This window comes from Carassius carassius, chromosome 48 (genome assembly GCF_963082965.1).
Source record: "Carassius carassius chromosome 48, fCarCar2.1, whole genome shotgun sequence".
Lineage (NCBI taxonomy): Eukaryota > Metazoa > Chordata > Actinopteri > Cypriniformes > Cyprinidae > Carassius > Carassius carassius.
This window is the reverse complement of record NC_081802.1, coordinates 12,992,140-13,014,174: the sequence shown is the minus strand read 5'-3', so window position 1 is coordinate 13,014,174 and position 22,035 is coordinate 12,992,140. Positions and strand designations below refer to the sequence as shown.

Below are 22,035 nucleotides of genomic sequence, written 5' to 3'. Positions count from 1 at the left end.
AAAAACCTAAATTCTATATGCGTTGTAAACGTTAGTTTTCTTGCTATACTGTCTTTCTTAGTGATTTGGTCGCTCGAATACACGAAAGGTTATGGATAAAAAAATGTATCTCAACAAGAGTGTGGAAACGTAAACGAGTGTAACGTTTGATGTTGTAATAGTTTTAAGTGTAAAACAGCTAGACTTCATTTTTGCGTCGATGCTTCATGCGATCACACTTTTTGGACAGACACAAAGTTGCGCTAAAAGAAATATCTCGAAGAGAAAAACTGTAACTTAATTTCTTAATTTTCATTTATTCCTATTACGATGACGAAATGATGAAATTGCGAACGGTCGCCCAAAATCTTGATACGGTTAAATCTCGAGGTGTAAGAAAAATGTCATTTACAAAACATTGTGATTCTTAGATGTGAAACACCCTTGACATGATCTGCTGGCCTGCAAAAATAGTCATAAATGTTTTAGCACGGCTATTTACACCAATAGTATGAGAACTGTATATTGTGTCACTCGCATAGAAAATTAATTACCGTATTATCCGGGTCAAAAGGAAATGATGATAATAGTTGACACATCCTTAGCTCGTACATGTCTTTCATTTTGAAAATCACAGCTGCCGGTGCTTTAATTTTTTTAGTAAACCATTTAACATTACACGATGCCTACAAAATAATCAAAGCGTATGTTTTCTGTTCTAGGTAAGAACATTTACACCTAGTGTCATAGGCCGGGTAAATAATTTGAAAATAGTATTTCTGTCGAATGAGAAAAGTTCAGTCGTACATTTAAAAAATTTTCTGATGTAGAAATTATGTTTCTGCCAAACACATCCAAAGAGAAAGAGTTTTCTACTCGTGTGAGAAAAGCACTCGGGGGCATAAATTATATGAAGAAACAATGCTGGTCATCAGGTTATTTAAAAAAATAAGACGATAGACGGCGTGCCTTGCTTTAGTGACACACAATGTGTTTAAACACGTTTCAAATCGTAGGTGTAATTATTTTACTGACTTTAAGCAAAATGTATATTTGTTATTTTACAGTACGCATACAATCTACAGGATAGAAGGATGCGGATACAGTAAAATACAACTATAAACTTTAAGAAAAGTTAACTTTCATTACACTAGTGTAAAGCGATCTTACAGTAACTGAAAAGCACTACGTAAAAAGCCCGAAGGCCAAACAACTGATGGAAAACACGTTGGGGGGATACTGCCGGTTAAATATATCGTTTTAAATAAAGAATATAATATGGATAGTAAGGATACTTTTAATATAAAATAGAACTACAGCTGTACAGGCGGTCATTTTTATATTTTAATTTTGCTTTTAAATGGAGGTATTTTGGAACGGTTAAACAGAGGCCCTGCAAATGTCTTTCCTGTTCTGTGTCTGAAAGTACCGTAGATATGTGAAAGGTTTACGACCGTAGCAACGCACATAAATTACATCTCTAGGATGCGTGGGTCCAGAAACCCATCTCTCCTGAACCATCTTTAATGGGTGAATACGATCGAGGGTCTTTCTCTGAAAGAATTCTTCTAAAAGATCAATCAACTTCATCTAAACTTCACAGTCTATGCTGCGACAAACAAATGTAGCATACATTTAAAGCAAAATCAATATTTTTAGCTTTATTTTTAAAACATACAGAAAGACTTTGGCATCATGTTTCATTGTGTGTGTGTGTGTGTGTGTGTGTGTGTGTCAGTGTGTGTGTGTGTGTGTCAGTGTGTGTGTGTGTGTGTGTGTGTGTGTGTGTCAGTGTGTCCGTGTGAGAGAGGGAGAGGGAGACAGAAAGATGGTATTAAAAACTTTGAAGATCATGCAAAAAATAAGAACTTTAAAGAATCTAAAGTGATCAATGCATAGCGCATCTAATATAATATAATTATATATATGATATGATATAAATAATTATTATATAATATATAAAAATCTAAATATTTTAGGTAATATATATCATCATTTTGTTGAATTAAGAAACATTTAAACAGATGTAATGAATTACATCAGATGTAGTGAGGGTACTGATTATTCAAACATTACATTAATGTTAACTTTGAAATAATGTACCCCTCTGGCTTAGATCATGCGGTCTGGAACTCCACCCTCGCCACGCGCGGGGTGTGGGAAGCACCCCCCCCTCAGGTCTCACATACAGGAGAATACCCCAACTTGGACCTGTGAGATTCTGTTTATGATTTAAACATTTTACTTTTATTTTTTTAAGTCGTATTATTTTATTTTGGGATATTTCATTCATGTTTGGACATCTCTCCCCGGTCTATGTAAGGGATATGTAAGGGATATTTTTTATATGTATCATCAGAAATGTTTATTTTATATACTATGCTATCACATTTAAAATAAGTGATCTTTTTTTTAAGTTATACTTTTTTTGTTTAATGAATTGCTTTAGGATGATGATGTCATTATATAATTATTTATTTCCATATTCTTTAACCCCTGGAGTCTGAGTGGGTTTTGGGGTGACTGGAGGTATTTTGCCCTCCCCCAGACATTGGTGTTATAAGTATATGTTGAATACATGATTAAAAATGTATGATAAATGATTTGGTTTGGTTTAGTAACATGTCTGTTACTGCGATGTGTTTTATAAACATGATGAATACTTGTTTAAAACGTGTGTTCTGGTTTAGTAACACGTTGTCATATATAATTTTATTTATTTATTTTTTCATATTTTTTAAAATAGAGATAAGTCTCTTTTTAACTTGATATGTTCATGCGTATGTCCGCTTGTTTATTTGGTTTATCAGAATACAAAATTGTATAGTGGAATGGATATTATAGTGATATAACACGGTACGTGTGGTTTATGATTAAATGTATAGGGTAGTCATAATTCAGATCGCTTAAAAACGAAATTTAATTAAAAAAAATGCACGTGCATGCAGCATTTTAGTGTGTGGTGCTACTGTAGGTGTACGGTTAAAATAAATAATTAAACAGCTTTTTGAAAAAGATATGATATAAAGATGGATATAAAAGGTTTTAAATATAATATAGAAAATGTTTTGCAACGATTAATGTGAAATGAATTTAACTGAATTGTGTCAACGACACATCCGGGTTCCTCAATAGACCATATTCTTTGTTCTGTTTAATTATATATTTTTTCCCCGATCCTGGTAAAATGTATATTTTTAGTGATGACTAAAACTAATGTAAATGTTTTGTTTTATATTGTTTGCGAATGTATAATGTGTTTATATTCATTAAAAGAAGAAAATAAGACTTGGAGACGAATGAATGTATGAGAGGGAGAGAGAGAGGGGTACAAGAGATGCTAGCCGCGCACCGACCGTAATTCATAGGTGAACCGTCAGAAAACTGTCAAAACACGGTACTCCTGCGTGAGATACGTTAGTTTTAATTAGCAATGGCTTTGAAGATATTGTGATTTTGTAGTAAATTCGGACGAGTGTGCACTGTAGCGTGCAGACGTAGACAGTGGGACACAGAGGGTCAGGATCAAAGCTGATATGAAAACAGCTTCTTCTGCCCCCTAAAAATGGATCTTGTTTTATCTGAAACAGTCGGTTTCAGTATATTTTTTATAAACGTTTCATGTATAACCTTTTTAAAAGAACACAATGTTTTTCAACCTTATTTAAATTGCTTTCAGATAATGTATATTATATAAAAGATAGAATATAAAGAACGGCATGTTTTTCAACTTTAGCATGATAATTATATTATATAAATTATATAAATATTATATAAATTATAGAATGTTTTATATATAAATGTGAAATAACTAAAATGTTTTCAACTTTAGCATGATAATTATTATATTATATCAATTATAGGCTGTTTTATATATAAATGTGAAATAACTGAAATGTTTTTCAACCTTAGCATAATTAATTATATCATATAAATTATATAATGTTTTATATATATATATGTGAAATAACAATGTCACATATATGAAATAACTAAAATGTTTTCAACTTTAGCATGATAATTATTATATTATATAAATTATAGAATGTTTTATATATAAATGTGAAATAACTTAAATGTTTTTCTTTTTCAACTTTAGCATGATAATTCTAATATATAAATTATAGAATGTTTTATATATAAATGTGAGATAACTGAATGTCACATATATGAAATAACTAAAATGTTTTTAAACCTTTAATTAATTATATTATATAAATTATAGAATGTTATATATATAAATGTGAAATAACTGAATGTCTCATATATGAAATAACTAAAATGTGTTTTAAACCTTTAATTGTTTTAGTAATTTATATAATGTTTTATATATAAATTATATAATGTTTTATATATATATATATATATATATATATATATATATATATATATATATATATATATAAATGTGAAATAACTAAAATGTTTTCAACTTTAGCATGATAATTATTATATTATATAAATTATAGAATGTTTTATATATAAATGTGAAATAACTGAATGTCACATATATGAAATAACTAAAATGTTTCCAACTTTAGCATAATTATTATATTATATAAATTATATAATGTTTTATATATAAACGTAGAACACACCGATCCCATTTATACACTGCTCAGGAATGTGATGGGAGGGGGGAGAAGCCATATAATCACACACACACACACACACACACATAACCGTATAACTGGGATAAAGTTCAAACAAGTTAGCTGGCACAAACTTCAAACAAGCTAACTGACACAAACTTCAAACAGCTTCTGTCAAAACCACATGATCGATGCATCGGGAGGGTTTCCTAAAACCATGATTTAGAACTAACTAGGTCAATAGGGTAAAACTTTCTGTCAAAACCACTTGATCGATGCGTGGGGAGTGTTTCCTTTACCGTTTAAACTAGCCGTCAAAAACTATAATTTAGTACTAACTAGGTCAATAGGGTAAAACTTTCTGTCAAAACCACATCATCGATGCGTGGGAAACGGTCATAGGTTAGCCCCTGAACTCATTCCGGAAGTTCAACCCATCCATCATAAGGTCACCGGAAGTTCAACCTGTCAAAAGGTCAAAGGTCAAAGTCATAAATCATCATGACAGAAGCAGTAGAATAATTACTACTCTTGTGGTCATTTTGACCCCACGGGGTGAGATCTTGTGTGGACCCCCAGATCGAGGGAGATTATCATTGGTCTTGGATGTCTTCCATTTCCTAATAATTGCTCCCACAGTTGATTTCTTCACACCAAGCTGCTTACCTATTGCAGATTCAGTCTTCCCAGCCTTGTGCAGGTCTACAATTTTGTTTCTGGTGTCCTTTGACAGCTCTTTGGTCTCGGCCATAGTGGAGTTTGGAGTGTGACTCTTTGAGGTTGTGGACAGGTGTCTTTTATACTGATAACAATTGGAGGACAGAGGAGCCTCTTAAAGAACTTGTTACAGGTCTGTGAGAGCCAGAAATCTTGCTTGTTTGTAGGTGACCAAATACTTATTTTCCACCATAATTTGCAAATAAATTCATTAAAAATCCTACAATGTGATTTTATGGATTTTTTTTACATTTTGTCTCTCATAGTTGGAGTGTACCTAAGATGAAAATTACAGGCCTCTCTCATCTTTTTAAATGGGAGAACTGGCACAATTGGTGGCTGACTAAATACTTATTTTCCCCACTGTGTGTGTGTATATATATATATATATATATATATATATATATATATATATATATATATATATATATATAGGAAAGTGTCAGGAAAAGTTTTATTAATTATTTGTGTAATTTTAGGAACTAAACTTACCTGAAAGCAGTAAAAACAACAGTGAGAGATGGAATTGTGCTACCTTTCAGCTGAGTTGCATAGTCCATAGTAACTCCCTCCATTCCAGTTTACACGTGAATGTTCAATGCGCAAGCCCCTCAAACACACATTTGTTTTTTTTGTTTTTTTACGCAGCGTTTACATAAATAGTAGAATTAGAAACTTGACCTGAAACTTGATAACATATTTAAGGAGGCCTAAGTTGAATAATATAATATAATATAATATAATATAATATAATATAATATAATATAATATAATATAATATAATATAATATAATATAATATAATATAATATAATATAATATAATATAATATAATAATAGATTTAAAAAAAAAATTACAGAGTGTAAACAAAATGCATTGCTGCATAGCAAAAACACATTGATTAAAAATAGCCTATGTATGTAAACACACACACAACATATACACATAATTTATACATTTATTCAAACAAAAATCATATTTCACACAGCAAATGATTTTGTTACCTGCTATACATTCAAAGGGGATGTGTTGGCTTTTAATTTTGCTCATTTCTGTTCCTTGTGTGCTGGTTTCTGTTCACTTGTGTCTTTTTACTTTTTGCCAGAACTCTATTATCTGCTTTGGTGACCTTGCAATTGTTGTAATGACCTTGGAAAGGTCGTGACCTTTAGAATCCTTCATATAGGTCTGAAATTGAGAAGGATCTGGAGCCCGTGAAGGTTTTATGCCCAGCCGTTTCAGACAAGTGCCCACATACGCATCCTCTATGTTAAATGGCTTCATGTCCTTGGAAGCCTCAACTACTTTTTTTGGAAGATCATTGGAGAACACATATGCTACTCCCAACACATATGTGGGGTATTTTGATGCGGGGTAAAGCTCCTCTGAGACATAATACTTAGATTTTTTGTTTCTAATGACATTCTGGTTCCACATCAAATAGCCTGTAATGTAGTTCTGTCTGGGTGTGTTGGGGGCCAATAGCAGGCTCATCAGGTTCTTCATGTTTATGTACATGTCAGAATCCACCTTCATAGCATAAGCTGCTCGAGGGCAACGAGTGGCCAACCAGTCCATGATCACCATTGTCTTTATGGTCAGGTTGAAGTAGGAGTCCACAAAGTTGCTCTGCACTAAATCTCTGTTTTGACGGCTCTCTTCCTCCAGCTTCTGTTGAGCTTCAGGTCCTCCAGTCAAACCCACCAAGAACAGAGTCAGCACTGCTTTTCCCTGCACTGAGCTCTCATTCCCCCATGTGCTCCGGATGGCATTACGAGCCTCTACCTGATGGGGCGCCACAGGGACCATAAAGACCAGGAACGGATCCCACTGACTACATTTATCCGGTTCGTCCAGAATGAAATGATAGTTGCTTGGATGAGCCACATGATAATGCACTGAAATGTGATGTTTTTGTGCGGTAATTGTTTGAATGATTTGTTGATTAGTTGTAAAATTCCAGACAAATCTTTTGCCAGACAAGCCTTCAGTCACCACATTATAAGACTTATGAATCTTATTTACAAGGTTAAACCAAGTGTGATGGTCTTTGACTGGATTGAATGAGAAATCATAGACAAAAAAGATGATGGACAATGATAATGTCAATGCAACCAGCAGAACAAAACCTGTTTTAATGTGGCATTTTAAATCTCTATCCTGAGCCAAACAGCACCTGAGAAAGAAAGAGAAACATAAGTGTCTATATAATCTCCTTCGGATCAGTTTTTATTATATTACTGAAAATATGAATCTTTTGAATAGTACTACACTTAAATAAATAAATACATTTATGCATTTATACTACATTCTTAAATGTATACTTAAGTAGATGAAAACATTTTAATGTCGAACCCAAACAGCCAGTGAGAATAACACCACCAATACTCATAAAATATATATTTTTCGAAGATGGCTTCAAAAGAATCTCATCATTTGTGAGTATGGTTTTTGTATGTGTTTGACATTCAAATATGTTATGATGCTAATCAGTCTCATTGTCCAAAAGTGGCTGGGCTGGTTTTCTTTCTTTATTACACAAGCTTCTTTCTGACAGTTTGTGATTAAATAATGCTATAAATGGTAGGTTGACATGAATTTTAAACAAAGAAACAATAATTTGGGACACATTTTTTCCAGAGTTATAACCAATTATTATTTTTATTTTTAGCCATATTTTATGCATTTTAGCCAGTAGTGTAGTCTATAATCAGGCAATGTTATTTCTAACTAATTTGAAACGTCTAATGGCAACAACCAACTTAAGTTTGTTGATGTATTAGAATTGCAAAAATCTGAAACTAGTCTCTATAACTAGTCCCTTTCCTCATACTCATAGTCCTCGTCTGTATGAAAAGCACAATTTGAATAGCAAATAAAAGCAGAGATGAACGTACCTCTTCCACGTGCTTCTGATCACCATGACTGTGTGTTTCACTGCTTGTCTAAAAGAATAACTGAAAAATGCTTTTTTTTTTCCTGAAGTACCTGATGGGGGTGGAGCTGAAACCTCTTCCAATACAATTATAAGAGGAACTTTCAACAAATGTATTTTTTTAAATATACTTTTTTTTTCGTAAATTTTTTTTAATATAAACTGTTACCTAACATTAAATTTTAAAATGCTTTTAAAATAAATAAATAATAATAATTTAATTTAATTTTCTAACATTTAACACAACTTTTTTCAACCCCATTTCAAAGTCTGTCCCTCACATAGGACAGAGGTAGGTGTGTGTGTACTCCAAACCATTGATGCTTGGTTGATGCCAGAAATGTTTAAGTGAGTGGTCCTTCCTATGAAACAGTGGAACGAAGTGTTATATATGAAAGTCAGCGCTTCAGATACATAATATTTTTCATTTGCTAAAAGCATTTTTGCTACACAAGAAGCACGTTCAACTCGGACAATGCAGACGGTTGTCGTGGTAATAAACAATGTAAACAACAACCATTTGCGTGTCCGTGCTTAATGCGCATCTCATATATGAAAAGCATTTTAGGGGGCCCTTGGCTTTTGGGGGCCCAAGGCAGTTGCTGACCTTTGCCTAATGGCTAAGTCCGCCCCTGAGTCCAATTGAGCCATTAATCTGATTAGAACCTGATTTTTTTGGTTGCATTTAAATGTAGCCAGTGTAAAATACAAATATGCAGATTTTTGTAAAGTGAAGTCAAAATGCAAAACTCAATGGAAATATAACATGACTGAAATGTCATTGCAAATCATATTTTTGCATATTTTGCTGCTTCAGTATGTGAGATCATTTTTCCATGTTTCTAAGGTATACTGAAAAAAAGAACATCATAACATTCATAACATCTGCAACTGCTTGTATGCTGGATATTAGCTTCTGGGTCAAATCCTGACTGATGGCGATTCATTCTTGCCTTATCTCTCAGAGTTGAGAATCCGGAATCCGGCCTCTGCTTGTCCACTCGCCTTTTGAGGACTGACCACAGGTTCTCTATGGGACTGGGATCCGAAGAGTTACCCGACCACGGATCCAAAACTTCAATGTTATGATCTTCGAGCCACTTCTTTGTCACTTGCTTTGTGACATGGTCTTCTGAGACATAATACTTAGATTTTTTGTTTCTAATGACATTCTGGTTCCACATCAAGTAGCCTGTAATGTAGTTCTCTCTTGGTGTGTTGGGTGCCAATAGCAGGCTCATCAGGTTCTTCATGTTTATGTACATATCAGAATCAATCTTCATAGCATAAGATGCTTGAGGGAAACGAGTGGCCAACCAGTCCATGATCACCATTGTCTTTATGGTCAGGTTGAAGTAGGAGTCCACAAAGTTGCTCTGCACTAAATCTCAAGATGGTCCAAAATTTAAATGTTATGATCTTCGGGCCACTTCTTTATCACTTGCTTTGTGACATGGTGCTCCATAATGCTGGAAAATACAAAAATCATCAACAACTTGCACATGGATTGTTGAAAGAAGTCACTCTTGCAGGATGTTGATACAATTCTTTATTCCTGGCAGTGTGTTTGGGCAGAATTATGAGAGTACCCACTCCCTTGGTTGAAAAATGACCCCACACATGGATGGTCTCAGGATGCTTCACTGTTGGCTCGTCACAGGACGTTCACCTTTCCTTCTCCAAACAATCGATTTTCCAGATCTCCAAAACAGTAGGAAGGAATCTTCTGAGATAATAACTTTGTACCAGTTTTCTGCTGTCCAATTTCAGTCTGTCCTTTATGTTTTTCTTGGAGAAGTGGCTTCTTTGCTGCCCCTCTTGACACCAGGCCATTATCCAAAATCTTGGCCTCACTGTGTGTGCAGATGCTCTCACACCAACCTTCCCTCTCTTGCTCTTCCCTCCTTTTAAAATAATCAGTCTGCTCTTACAATTACAATTAGTCTGATAGTGATTTTACCTGACTCACACTTTCACATGTGCTGCTGATATGATTAGTCCATTAATGTTAGCTGGTCATTTTTTTTTTGTCAGGATCAAAAAAAAAAACTGTGAAATTACGTTCTCCCTCAGATGAAGGACAATAGCTGATTCTTGCCAGCAGGGTGGCGCTCTGACACACTGAACAGTGCTTTTAATTTATTTCATACACCATGATTTAACTGACACAACAAGACACACTAGAAATTATATGAATCATGTATTTACAATTATACATTTTTAACAGAGCAATGCCATTTCTTTAATTTAATAACATTTTCTTGAACCTAACCTACCATTATAAAGTGTACCCAAAACAGAGCAATAAATAACTTAATAGCAGTGAACCAAAGTTTCACCATCAAAAATATATAGTATAGTATGAAGCAGATCCATTGTGGTATATCGGTTTGTTCAGGGTGCCTTTCGGATCTTGTTTTAAGCAAATTCTTCAGCCCAGTGCAAGATGTCTGTGATATCTGTGAGCTGTCCGCCTTTCCTCCCAAGCGTGCACACACAGAATGAGCCCATTTAATGGCTGAGCCACTAGCAGAACCCTATGAAAAGCATATCAAGACAATCAAGTACCTGTGTGGTTATATCATAGTTGTGAGAAATTGTGTGCTGTACCTTGGTAAATGTGTTGGAGGACTGTTGCTCTGCAAGGCTGAAACACTGAGAGAGGAAAAGTTTCCGCTGTACATTAAAAATAAATAGAAAAGAGCATATAAAAATGTTAAAAACTTTAAATATAAAAATAAAAGCTAATTCAAAATATTAATAAAAACCACAAAAAAATTGTAAAATAACACTGGAAGTAACTCTTCTAACCAGTTATACTGCACCAGTGAAGCAGCGTTATACGATTCCCACTGTGATTGTAGTGAATCTCCGTGCAGGGGCCACACGGACCCCTTCTCGCCCTTTTCCCAGAAGTTATCCTTTATTCCGAATGGCAACGGTGACCCGGCCGTACTCTGAACAGGAAAGTTACAACAATTCAGCGAATCTCCAACAGAAAAACAATGGTTTTGTCAACATTGCACTCAATGTAAGTGAATGTACCCCATGCTAAGCCAGATTTGCCGTGTTTTCTCATCGGCAGGGAGTCTATTCACAGCATCTCTGGAGAAGTATGAGATGTACAAGCAATCCGCAGGAATGCTGTACTCTTCCTTTAAAACACTCCAGGCCATTGCACAGGCGTCCACCTTGATTATGAATTATTAATTGATTCAGAAATACATTAGAATGCTACAGAACCCCAAATAGGACAAGATGATGGTAAAAAATGGATTGAAGGGGGCCCCACGTTAGCTTGAGACGGCCCTGCTCCTACTCACTGTTTTTACATTGCCATGTCCCTGTAGGGACTCTGTAAAATGCAATACATATACATGATAACTTGAATAGAACTCTTGCATTGTGAACAAGTGTTTAATAAAATTTGATACTGATATTTTTTAGGGGGCATGAAGTGTCCAGATATTACAGAAAAATACATCATTAAATAAATCAAATGATTGCCCAAATCTTGAAGTATTCACCAAAAACTTATTATTATTATTGTTTTTTATGGCTGTAAATAAAAACAATGGCACATGTCCAAAAGCATAGCAGAACCGTTGTATTTAGACGTGGCTGCTGGTTTTTATGTCTGTGTTATTATTATCCTACATGTGTGATTGTGTTCCTGGTTAATCCCCGCACTGACGAACAGTAGAGGCGGGTCTCCTCTCGGACGACACAGCCTGGTGCTCGTAACCTTCCTTGAAAAAGTCGATAAACCTCCGCCGTACTATTTAAGATGTGAATTCTTTATGCGAATCTTAGATGGACAGGGCCGAGCAACGTCTTATTCCCGCAGATAAAGCACTTAATTTTGTTTTTAAAAGCGCACAGTGGACCGGTTTCACCAGCCTAGACCCCGAGGCTGCCGCCATTTGCGCCATTTAGAATTTCAGCCGCCGCCAGCCAATAATTTCCTAAGCCAAATTGAGCCGCCATCTGATAAAGTTTGGCTAAGCCGGCTAGAATTATTTGCATCATATAATAATTCTATCACATAGAGACATACACACACACACGAAATATATAAACAATACACGAGATCTATTTTCCCACTGGTTTCATAACAGCCAGTGTTGCCAGATTGGAAATGTCCAAGTATCGTACCAGAAGTTCAAAATTATCGTATTTGGAAGAAAATGATCGTACACGAGTCAAAATAGTTATTTATCTATTCTAAACCAAGGACATTTTGACACGACCTGCAAATTACCACAATAGATAAGGCGTATTGTTGGACGGAAGCAGTGAGACAAAATACAATTTTCAGTGACTGTCTGCGTCGCGTTGCATATTAAAACATATTAAAATGATTTTTAACACTTGCTTTGTCGCGTCCAGTGAAGAAGGAATTTAGCTGTTGCTGGGTGGGGCAGTTAACTCCAGGAACTGCTTGAAACGTAAGATCATATAAAGCTTTTATCAAATACATTTTCATTTTTCAATAACTTATCATCATTTATCATTTAACCATATTATCATTTATCCCATTTGATTATATTAACTTATTACTTTGTCTGATTTCCTTTCCTTGCTCTTTCTTCCTTGCTTTTATTATTGTGTGGTTTCAAGGGATGTTTCTCTTCATGAGTAACTGTAAAGACGATTGTCTTCATTTCAAGGGTTTTAATGTCACACTATGATGTTGTGAAGGCTGAAAGAACATTGTTAATATCATTTGGGGTCTCAAACAATATTTGGTGTTTATGGGATCTTGTAAATAGACTGGACTTAATATTCCTGACATGAAGACTTGATCTAACATTTTTGGTCAGAATGATATTGACACCATCCAACACTATAAAATAAACTGTTGCCTAAAAACAGCATATGAATTTTCATCCCTTACTGTATTGGTCTTTGTATGTAAATTACAGTTTAAACAGGAAATAAAAAAGCAGGGGTGAACGTACCTCTTCCGTATGCATTCGATCGCCATTACCACATGTTATTCTTATCCAAAGAAACCAATGAAAGCAAAAGTATGTCAGTTGTTTTGCCCTACAATACCTGAGTTAGTGTGTTCCTTCTTATAATCATTCAACCAGGGGTGGGGCTAAAAAATGAAAAACGTACTGAGAAAAAGAAAAAGGAAGAGCCACAAGAGGATTCTAGTTGTCCTCTGTATATAACATAACTCGAATATGTATTTGGCACCTCACAAAAACTAAACAAAGATATTAAAATGTTAGAATTTGCCGAATAATCAAGGTTTTCTGAAATTCCTGCAATTTTTATTGCATGATATTGCATAACACCAAGATAAGTGCCTTTGTTATGAGCTGCCTATTCAGTCTTAAAGCTCTCAAGTTAAGTAAGCAAACTTCCTGTTCACAGTGGTCTTATTTTGAACATAGTCTGCGTGGTATAGCCTACATATGCATATATTCTTTTAGGCATGGTGAAAAGTAATTTAATAAAAGTTTTTATATATATATATATATATATATATATATATATATATATATATATATATATATATATACAGTGGGGAAAATAAGTATTTAGTCAGCCACCAATTGTGAAAGTTCTCCCATTTAAAAAGATGAGAGAGGCCTGTAATTTTCATCATTGGTACACTTCAACTATGAGAGACAAAATGTACAAAAAAAAACATCCAGAAAATCACATTGTAGGATTTTTAATGAATTTATTTGCAAATTAAGGTGGAAAATAAGTATTTGGTCAATAACTAAAGTTTATCTCAATAATTTATCTCAATATATACCCTTTGTTGGCGATGACAGAGGTCAAACATTTTCCCCACTTTCAACTCCCTCCAAAGATTTTCTTTGGGGTTGAGATCTGGAGACTGGCTAGGCAACTCCAGGACCTTGAAATGCTTCTTACGAAGCCACTTCTTCGTTACCCAGGCGGTGTGTTTGGGATCATTGTAATGCTGAAAGACCCAGCCATGTTTCATCTTCATGGCCCTTGCTGATGGAAGGAGGTTTCCACTCAAAATCTCACGATACATGGCCCCATACATTCTTTACTTTACACGGATCAGTCGTCCAGGTCACTTTGCAGAAAAACAGCCCCAAAGCATGATGTTTCCACCCTTATGCTTCACAGTAGGTATGGTGTTCTTTGGATGCAACTCAGCATTCTTTTTCCTCCAAACATGACAAGTTGAGTTTTTACCCAAAAGTTCTATTTTGGTTTCATCTGACCATATGACATTGTCCCAGTCCTCTTCTGTATCATCCAAATGCTCTCTAGCAAACTTCAGACATGTACTGGCTTAAGCAGGGGGACACGTCTGGCACTGCAGGATTTGAGTCCCTGGCGGTGTAGTGTGTTACTGATTGTAGCCTTTGTCACTTTGGTCCCAGCTCTCTGCGGGTCATTCACTAGGTCCCCCTGTGTGGTTCTGAGATTTTTGCTCACCGTTCTTGTGGTCATTTTGACCCCACGGGGTGAGATCTTGTGTGGACCCCCAGATCGAGGGAGATTATCATTGGTCTTGGATGTCTTCCATTTCCTAATAATTGCTCCCACAGTTGATTTCTTCACACCAAGCTGCTTACCTATTGCAGATTCAGTCTTCCCAGCCTTGTGCAGGTCTACAATTTTGTTTCTGGTGTCCTTTGACAGCTCTTTGGTCTCGGCCATAGTGGAGTTTGGAGTGTGACTCTTTGAGGTTGTGGACAGGTGTCTTTTATACTGATAACAATTGGAGGACAGAGGAGCCTCTTAAAGAACTTGTTACAGGTCTGTGAGAGCCAGAAATCTTGCTTGTTTGTAGGTGACCAAATACTTATTTTCCACCATAATTTGCAAATAAATTCATTAAAAATCCTACAATGTGATTTTATGGATTTTTTTGTACATTTTGTCTCTCATAGTTGGAGTGTACCTAAGATGAAAATTACAGGCCTCTCTCATCTTTTTAAATGGGAGAACTGGCACAATTGGTGGCTGACTAAATACTTATTTTCCCCACTGTGTGTGTGTATATATATATATATATATATATATATATATATATATATATATATATATATATATATATATATATATATATATATATATATATATATATATATATAGGAAAGTGTCAGGAAAAGTTTTATTAATTATTTGTGTAATTTTAGGAACTAAACTTACCTGAAAGCAGTAAAAACAACAGTGAGAGATGGAATTGTGCTACCTTTCAGCTGAGTTGCATAGTCCATAGTAACTCCCTCCATTCCAGTTTACACGCGAATGTTCAATGCGCAAGCCCCTCAAACACACATTTGTTTTTTTTTGTTTTTTTTACGCAGCGTTATAAATAGTAGAATTAGAAACTTGACCTGAAACTTGATAACATATTTAAGGAGGCCTAAGTTGAATAATATAATATAATATAATATAATATAATATAATATAATATAATATAATATAATATAATATAATATAATATAATATAATATAATATAATATAATATAATATAATATAATATAATATAATATAATATAATATAATAATAGATTTAAAAAAAAAATTACAGAGTGTAAACAAAATGCATTGCTGCATAGCAAAAACACATTGATTAAAAATAGCCTATGTATGTAAACACACACACAACATATACACATAATTTATACATTTATTCAAACAAAAATCATATTTCACACAGCAAATGATTTTGTTACCTGCTATACATTCAAAGGGGATGTGTTGGCTTTTAATTTTGCTCATTTCTGTTCCTTGTGTGCTGGTTTCTGTTCACTTGTGTCTTTTTACTTTTTGCCAGAACTCTATTATCTGCTTTGGTGACCTTGCAATTGTTGTAATGACCTTGGAAAGGTCGTGACCTTTAGAATCCTTCATATAGGTCTGAAATTGAGAAGGATCTGGAGCCCGTGAAGGTTTTATGCCCAGCCGTTTCAGACAAGTGCCCACATACGCATCCTCTATGTTAAATGGCTTCATGTCCTTGGAAGCCTCAACTACTTTTTTTGGAAGATCATTGGAGAACACATATGCTACTCCCAACACATATGTGGGGTATTTTGATGCGGGGTAAAGCTCCTCTGAGACATAATACTTAGATTTTTTGTTTCTAATGACATTCTGGTTCCACATCAAATAGCCTGTAATGTAGTTCTGTCTGGGTGTGTTGGGGGCCAATAGCAGGCTCATCAGGTTCTTCATGTTTATGTACATGTCAGAATCCACCTTCATAGCATAAGCTGCTCGAGGGCAACAAGTGGCTAACCAGTCCATGATCACCATTGTCTTTATGGTCAGGTTGAAGTAGGAGTCCACAAAGTTGCTCTGCACTAAATCTCTGTGTTGACGGCTCTCTTCCTCCAGCTTCTGTTGAGCTTCAGGTCCTCCAGTCAAACCCACCAAGAACAGAGTCAGCACTGCTTTTCCCTGCACTGAGCTCTCATTCCCCCATGTGCTCCGGATGGCGTTACGAGCCTCTACCTGATGGGGCGCCACAGGGACCATAAAGACCAGGAACGGATCCCACTGACTACATTTATCCGGTTCGTCCAGAATGAAATGATAGTTGCTTGGATGAGCCACATGATAATGCACTGAAATGTGATGTTTTTGTGCGGTAATTGTTTGAATGATTTGTTGATTAGTTGTAAAATTCCAGACAAATCTTTTGCCAGACAAGCCTTCAGTCACCACATTATAAGACTTATGAATCTTATTTACAAGGTTAAACCAAGTGTGATGGTCTTTGACTGGATTGAATGAGAAATCATAGACAAAAAAGATGATGGACAATGATAATGTCAATGCAACCAGCAGAACAAAACCTGTTTGAATGTGGCATTTTAAATCTCTATCCTGAGCCAAACAGCACCTGAGAAAGAAAGAGAAACATAAGTGTCTATATAATCTCCTTCGGATCAGTTTTTATTATATTACTGAAAATATGAATCTTTTGAATAGTACTACACTTAAATAAATAAATACATTTATGCATTTATACTACATTCTTCAATGTATACTTAAGTAGATGAAAACATTTTAATGTCGAACCCAAACAGCCAGTGAGAATAACACCACCAATACTCATAAAATATATATTTTTCGAAGATGGCTTCAAAAGAATCTCATCATTTGTGAGTATGGTTTTTGTATGTGTTTGACATTCAAATATGTTATGATGCTAATCAGTCTCATTGTCCAAAAGTGGCTGGGCTGGTTTTCTTTCTTTATTACACAAGCTTCTTTCTGACAGTTTGTGATTAAATAATGCTATAAATGGTAGGTTGACATGAATTTTAAACAAAGGAACAAATATTTGGGACACATTTTTTCCAGAGTTATAACCAATTATTATTTTTATTTTTAGCCATATTTTATGCATTTTAGCCAGTTGTGTAGTCTATAATCAGGCAATGTTATTTCTAACTAATTTGAAACGTCTAATGGCAACAACCAACTTAAGTTTGTTGATGTATTAGAATTGCAAAAATCTGAAACTAGTCTCTATAACTAGTCCCTTTCCTCATACTCATAGTCCTCGTCTGTATGAAAAGCACAATTTGAATAGCAAATAAAAGCAGAGATGAACGTACCTCTTCCACGTGCTTCTGATCACCATGACTGTGTGTTTCACTGCTTGTCTAAAAGAATAACTGAAAAATGCTTTTTTTTTTCCTGAAGTACCTGATGGGGGTGGAGCTGAAACCTCTTCCAATACAATTATAAGAGGAACTTTCAACAAATGTATTTTTTTAAATATACTTTTTTTTTTCGTAAAAATTTTTTTATATAAACTGTTACCTAACATTAAATTTTAAAATGCTTTTAAAATAAATAAATAATAATAATTTAATTTAATTTTCTAACATTTAACACAACTTTTTTCAACCCCATTTCAAAGTCTGTCCCTCACATAGGACAGAGGTAGGTGTGTGTGTACTCCAAACCATTGATGCTTGGTTGATGCCAGAAATGTTTAAGTGAGTGGTCCTTCCTATGAAACAGTGGAACGAAGTGTTATATATGAAAGTCAGCGCTTCAGATACATAATATTTTTCATTTGCTAAAAGCATTTTTGCTACACAAGAAGCACGTTCAACTCGGACATGCAGACGGTTGTCGTGGTAATAAACAATGTAAACAACAACCATTTGCGTGTCCGTGCTTAATGCGCATCTCATATATGAAAAGCATTTTAGGGGGCCCTTGGCTTTTGGGGGCCCAAGGCAGTTGCTGACCTTTGCCTAATGGCTAAGTCCGCCCCTGAGTCCAATTGAGCCATTAATCTGATTAGAACCTGATTTTTTTGGTTGCATTTAAATGTAGCCAGTGTAAAATACAAATATGCAGATTTTTGTAAAGTGAAGTCAAAATGCAAAACTCAATGGAAATATAACATGACTGAAATGTCATTGCAAATCATATTTTTGCATATTTTGCTGCTTCAGTATGTGAGATCATTTTTCCATGTTTCTAAGGTATACTGAAAAAAAGAACATCATAACATTCATAACATCTGCAACTGCTTGTATGCTGGATATTAGCTTCTGGGTCAAATCCTGACTGATGGCGATTCATTCTTGCCTTATCTCTCAGAGTTGAGAATCCGGAATCCGGCCTCTGCTTGTCCACTCGCCTTTTGAGGACTGACCACAGGTTCTCTATGGGACTGGGATCCGAAGAGTTACCCGACCACGGATCCAAAACTTCAATGTTATGATCTTCGAGCCACTTCTTTGTCACTTGCTTTGTGACATGGTCTTCTGAGACATAATACTTAGATTTTTTGTTTCTAATGACATTCTGGTTCCACATCAAGTAGCCTGTAATGTAGTTCTCTCTTGGTGTGTTGGGTGCCAATAGCAGGCTCATCAGGTTCTTCATGTTTATGTACATATCAGAATCAATCTTCATAGCATAAGATGCTTGAGGGAAACGAGTGGCCAACCAGTCCATGATCACCATTGTCTTTATGGTCAGGTTGAAGTAGGAGTCCACAAAGTTGCTCTGCACTAAATCTCAAGATGGTCCAAAATTTAAATGTTATGATCTTCGGGCCACTTCTTTATCACTTGCTTTGTGACATGGTGCTCCATAATGCTGGAAAATACAAAAATCATCAACAACTTGCACATGGATTGTTGAAAGAAGTCACTCTTGCAGGATGTTGATACAATTCTTTATTCCTGGCAGTGTGTTTGGGCAGAATTATGAGAGTACCCACTCCCTTGGTTGAAAAATGACCCCACACATGGATGGTCTCAGGATGCTTCACTGTTGGCTCGTCACAGGACGTTCACCTTTCCTTCTCCAAACAATCGATTTTCCAGATCTCCAAAACAGTAGGAAGGAATCTTCTGAGATAATAACTTTGTACCAGTTTTCTGCTGTCCAATTTCAGTCTGTCCTTTATGTTTTTCTTGGAGAAGTGGCTTCTTTGCTGCCCCTCTTGACACCAGGCCATTATCCAAAATCTTGGCCTCACTGTGTGTGCAGATGCTCTCACACCAACCTTCCCTCTCTTGCTCTTCCCTCCTTTTAAAATAATCAGTCTGCTCTTACAATTACAATTAGTCTGATAGTGATTTTACCTGACTCACACTTTCACATGTGCTGCTGATATGATTAGTCCATTAATGTTAGCTGGTCATTTTTTTTTTGTCAGGATCAAAAAAAAAACTGTGAAATTACGTTCTCCCTCAGATGAAGGACAATAGCTGATTCTTGCCAGCAGGGTGGCGCTCTGACACACTGAACAGTGCTTTTAATTTATTTCATACACCATGATTTAACTGACACAACAAGACACACTAGAAATTATATGAATCATGTATTTACAATTATACATTTTTAACAGAGCAATGCCATTTCTTTAATTTAATAACATTTTCTTGAACCTAACCTACCATTATAAAGTGTACCCAAAACAGAGCAATAAATAACTTAATAGCAGTGAACCAAAGTTTCACCATCAAAAATATATAGTATAGTATGAAGCAGATCCATTGTGGTATATCGGTTTGTTCAGGGTGCCTTTCGGATCTTGTTTTAAGCAAATTCTTCAGCCCAGTGCAAGATGTCTGTGATATCTGTGAGCTGTCCGCCTTTCCTCCCAAGCGTGCACACACAGAATGAGCCCATTTAATGGCTGAGCCACTAGCAGAACCCTATGAAAAGCATATCAAGACAATCAAGTACCTGTGTGGTTATATCATAGTTGTGAGAAATTGTGTGCTGTACCTTGGTAAATGTGTTGGAGGACTGTTGCTCTGCAAGGCTGAAACACTGAGAGAGGAAAAGTTTCCGCTGTACATTAAAAATAAATAGAAAAGAGCATATAAAAATGTTAAAAACTTTAAATATAAAAATAAAAGCTAATTCAAAATATTAATAAAAACCACAAAAAATTGTAAAATAACACTGGAAGTAACTCTTCTAACCAGTTATACTGCACCAGTGAAGCAGCGTTATACGATTCCCACTGTGATTGTAGTGAATCTCCGTGCAGGGGCCACACGGACCCCTTCTCGCCCTTTTCCCAGAAGTTATCCTTTATTCCGAATGGCAACGGTGACCCGGCCGTACTCTGAACAGGAAAGTTACAACAATTCAGCGAATCTCCAACAGAAAAACAATGGTTTTGTCAACATTGCACTCAATGTAAGTGAATGTACCCCATGCTAAGCCAGATTTGCCGTGTTTTCTCATCGGCAGGGAGTCTATTCACAGCATCTCTGGAGAAGTATGAGATGTACAAGCAATCCGCAGGAATGCTGTACTCTTCCTTTAAAACACTCCAGGCCATTGCACAGGCGTCCACCTTGATTATGAATTATTAATTGATTCAGAAATACATTAGAATGCTACAGAACCCCAAATAGGACAAGATGATGGTAAAAAATGGATTGAAGGGGGCCCCACGTTAGCTTGAGACGGCCCTGCTCCTACTCACTGTTTTTACATTGCCATGTCCCTGTAGGGACTCTGTAAAATGCAATACATATACATGATAACTTGAATAGAACTCTTGCATTGTGAACAAGTGTTCACATGTGTATTTATAAACAATACACGAGATCTATTTTCCCACTGGTTTCATAACAGCCAGTGTTGCCAGATTGGAATTGTCCAAGTATCGTACCAGAAGTTCAAAATTATCGTATTTAGAAGAAAATTATCGTACACGAGTCAAAATAGTTATTTATCTATTCTAAACCAAGGACATTTTGACACGACCTGCAAATTACCACAATAGATAACAAGGCGTATTGTTGGACGGAAGCAGTGAGACAAAATACAATTTTCAGTGACTGTCTGCGTCACGTTGCATATTAAAACATATTAAAATGATTTTTAACACTTGCTTTGTCGCGTCCAGTGAAGAAGGAATTTAGCTGTTGCTGGGTGGGGCAGTTAACTCCACATTTGAGCCGCTGTCCTGCGTGTTACGAGATGTTGATGTTCATGGACCGCAACTATTGCTCGTTGGCTTTAAAGCAGGGCACTCTCCTGCATCCTTAACACACCCTCAGGTGCACACGAAAGCATTTAGAGTGTCTGTAATGAGCCGATTTCTTGTATGAGTAAAGAAGCCCTATGACTGCAACTACTATCATTAAAATTTTCATAAAATTCTGAAATTATCGTACATCACGGGATTTTTTTTCATTATTGATCGTACATCGTACAGAGGTAAAAATTATCGTACAAATACGATAATTATCGTACGTCTGGCAACACTGATAACAGCACCGTCTTGTGCTCGTTGCTACGATACACAGACTCACAGTGAATTGACGACCAATTAAAAGTGCTCGTTTTCC

At 35.6% G+C, this 22,035-nt stretch overlaps 2 protein-coding genes and 1 long non-coding RNA gene across 3 annotated transcripts in view; all 3 read right to left on the bottom strand.

Annotated features, from left to right (window-relative positions):
* LOC132131975 (uncharacterized) overlaps window positions 1-22,035 on the bottom strand; it is a 243,516-nt gene that overhangs the window by 162,069 nt on the left and 59,412 nt on the right. The window lies entirely within an intron of this gene.
* LOC132131582 (beta-1,3-galactosyltransferase 2-like) lies at window positions 6,227-8,241 on the bottom strand. Its single transcript, XM_059543643.1, has 2 exons — window positions 8,186-8,241; window positions 6,227-7,464 (listed from the first exon to the last, which is right to left on the bottom strand). Exons 1-2 carry the CDS (start codon window positions 8,209-8,211, stop codon window positions 6,366-6,368), a joined length of 1,125 nt encoding a protein of 374 aa, XP_059399626.1. The 5' UTR covers window positions 8,212-8,241; the 3' UTR covers window positions 6,227-6,365.
* On the bottom strand, window positions 15,847-19,177 carry LOC132131307 (beta-1,3-galactosyltransferase 2-like). The gene is made up of 2 exons (XM_059543335.1): window positions 18,864-19,177; window positions 15,847-17,084 (listed from the first exon to the last, which is right to left on the bottom strand). Exons 1-2 carry the CDS (start codon window positions 19,175-19,177, stop codon window positions 15,986-15,988), a joined length of 1,413 nt encoding a protein of 470 aa, XP_059399318.1. The 3' UTR covers window positions 15,847-15,985.

Bases quoted from the DNA above. Each gene is read 5' to 3' on its own strand.
- LOC132131582 (XM_059543643.1), bottom strand. From the start codon at position 8,211: ATGGTGATCAGAAGCACGTGGAAGAG. The intron at 7,465-8,185 runs GTACGTTCATCT...TTTCTTTCTCAG, and splicing joins ATCAGAAGCACGTGGAAGAG to GTGCTGTTTGGCTCAGGATA.
- LOC132131307 (XM_059543335.1), bottom strand. From the start codon at position 19,177: ATGGTGATCATGGACTGGTTGGCCACTCGTTTCCCTCAAGCATCTTAT. The intron at 17,085-18,863 runs GTCAGTCCTCAA...TTTCTTTCTCAG, and splicing joins AGTCCCATAGAGAACCTGTG to GTGCTGTTTGGCTCAGGATA.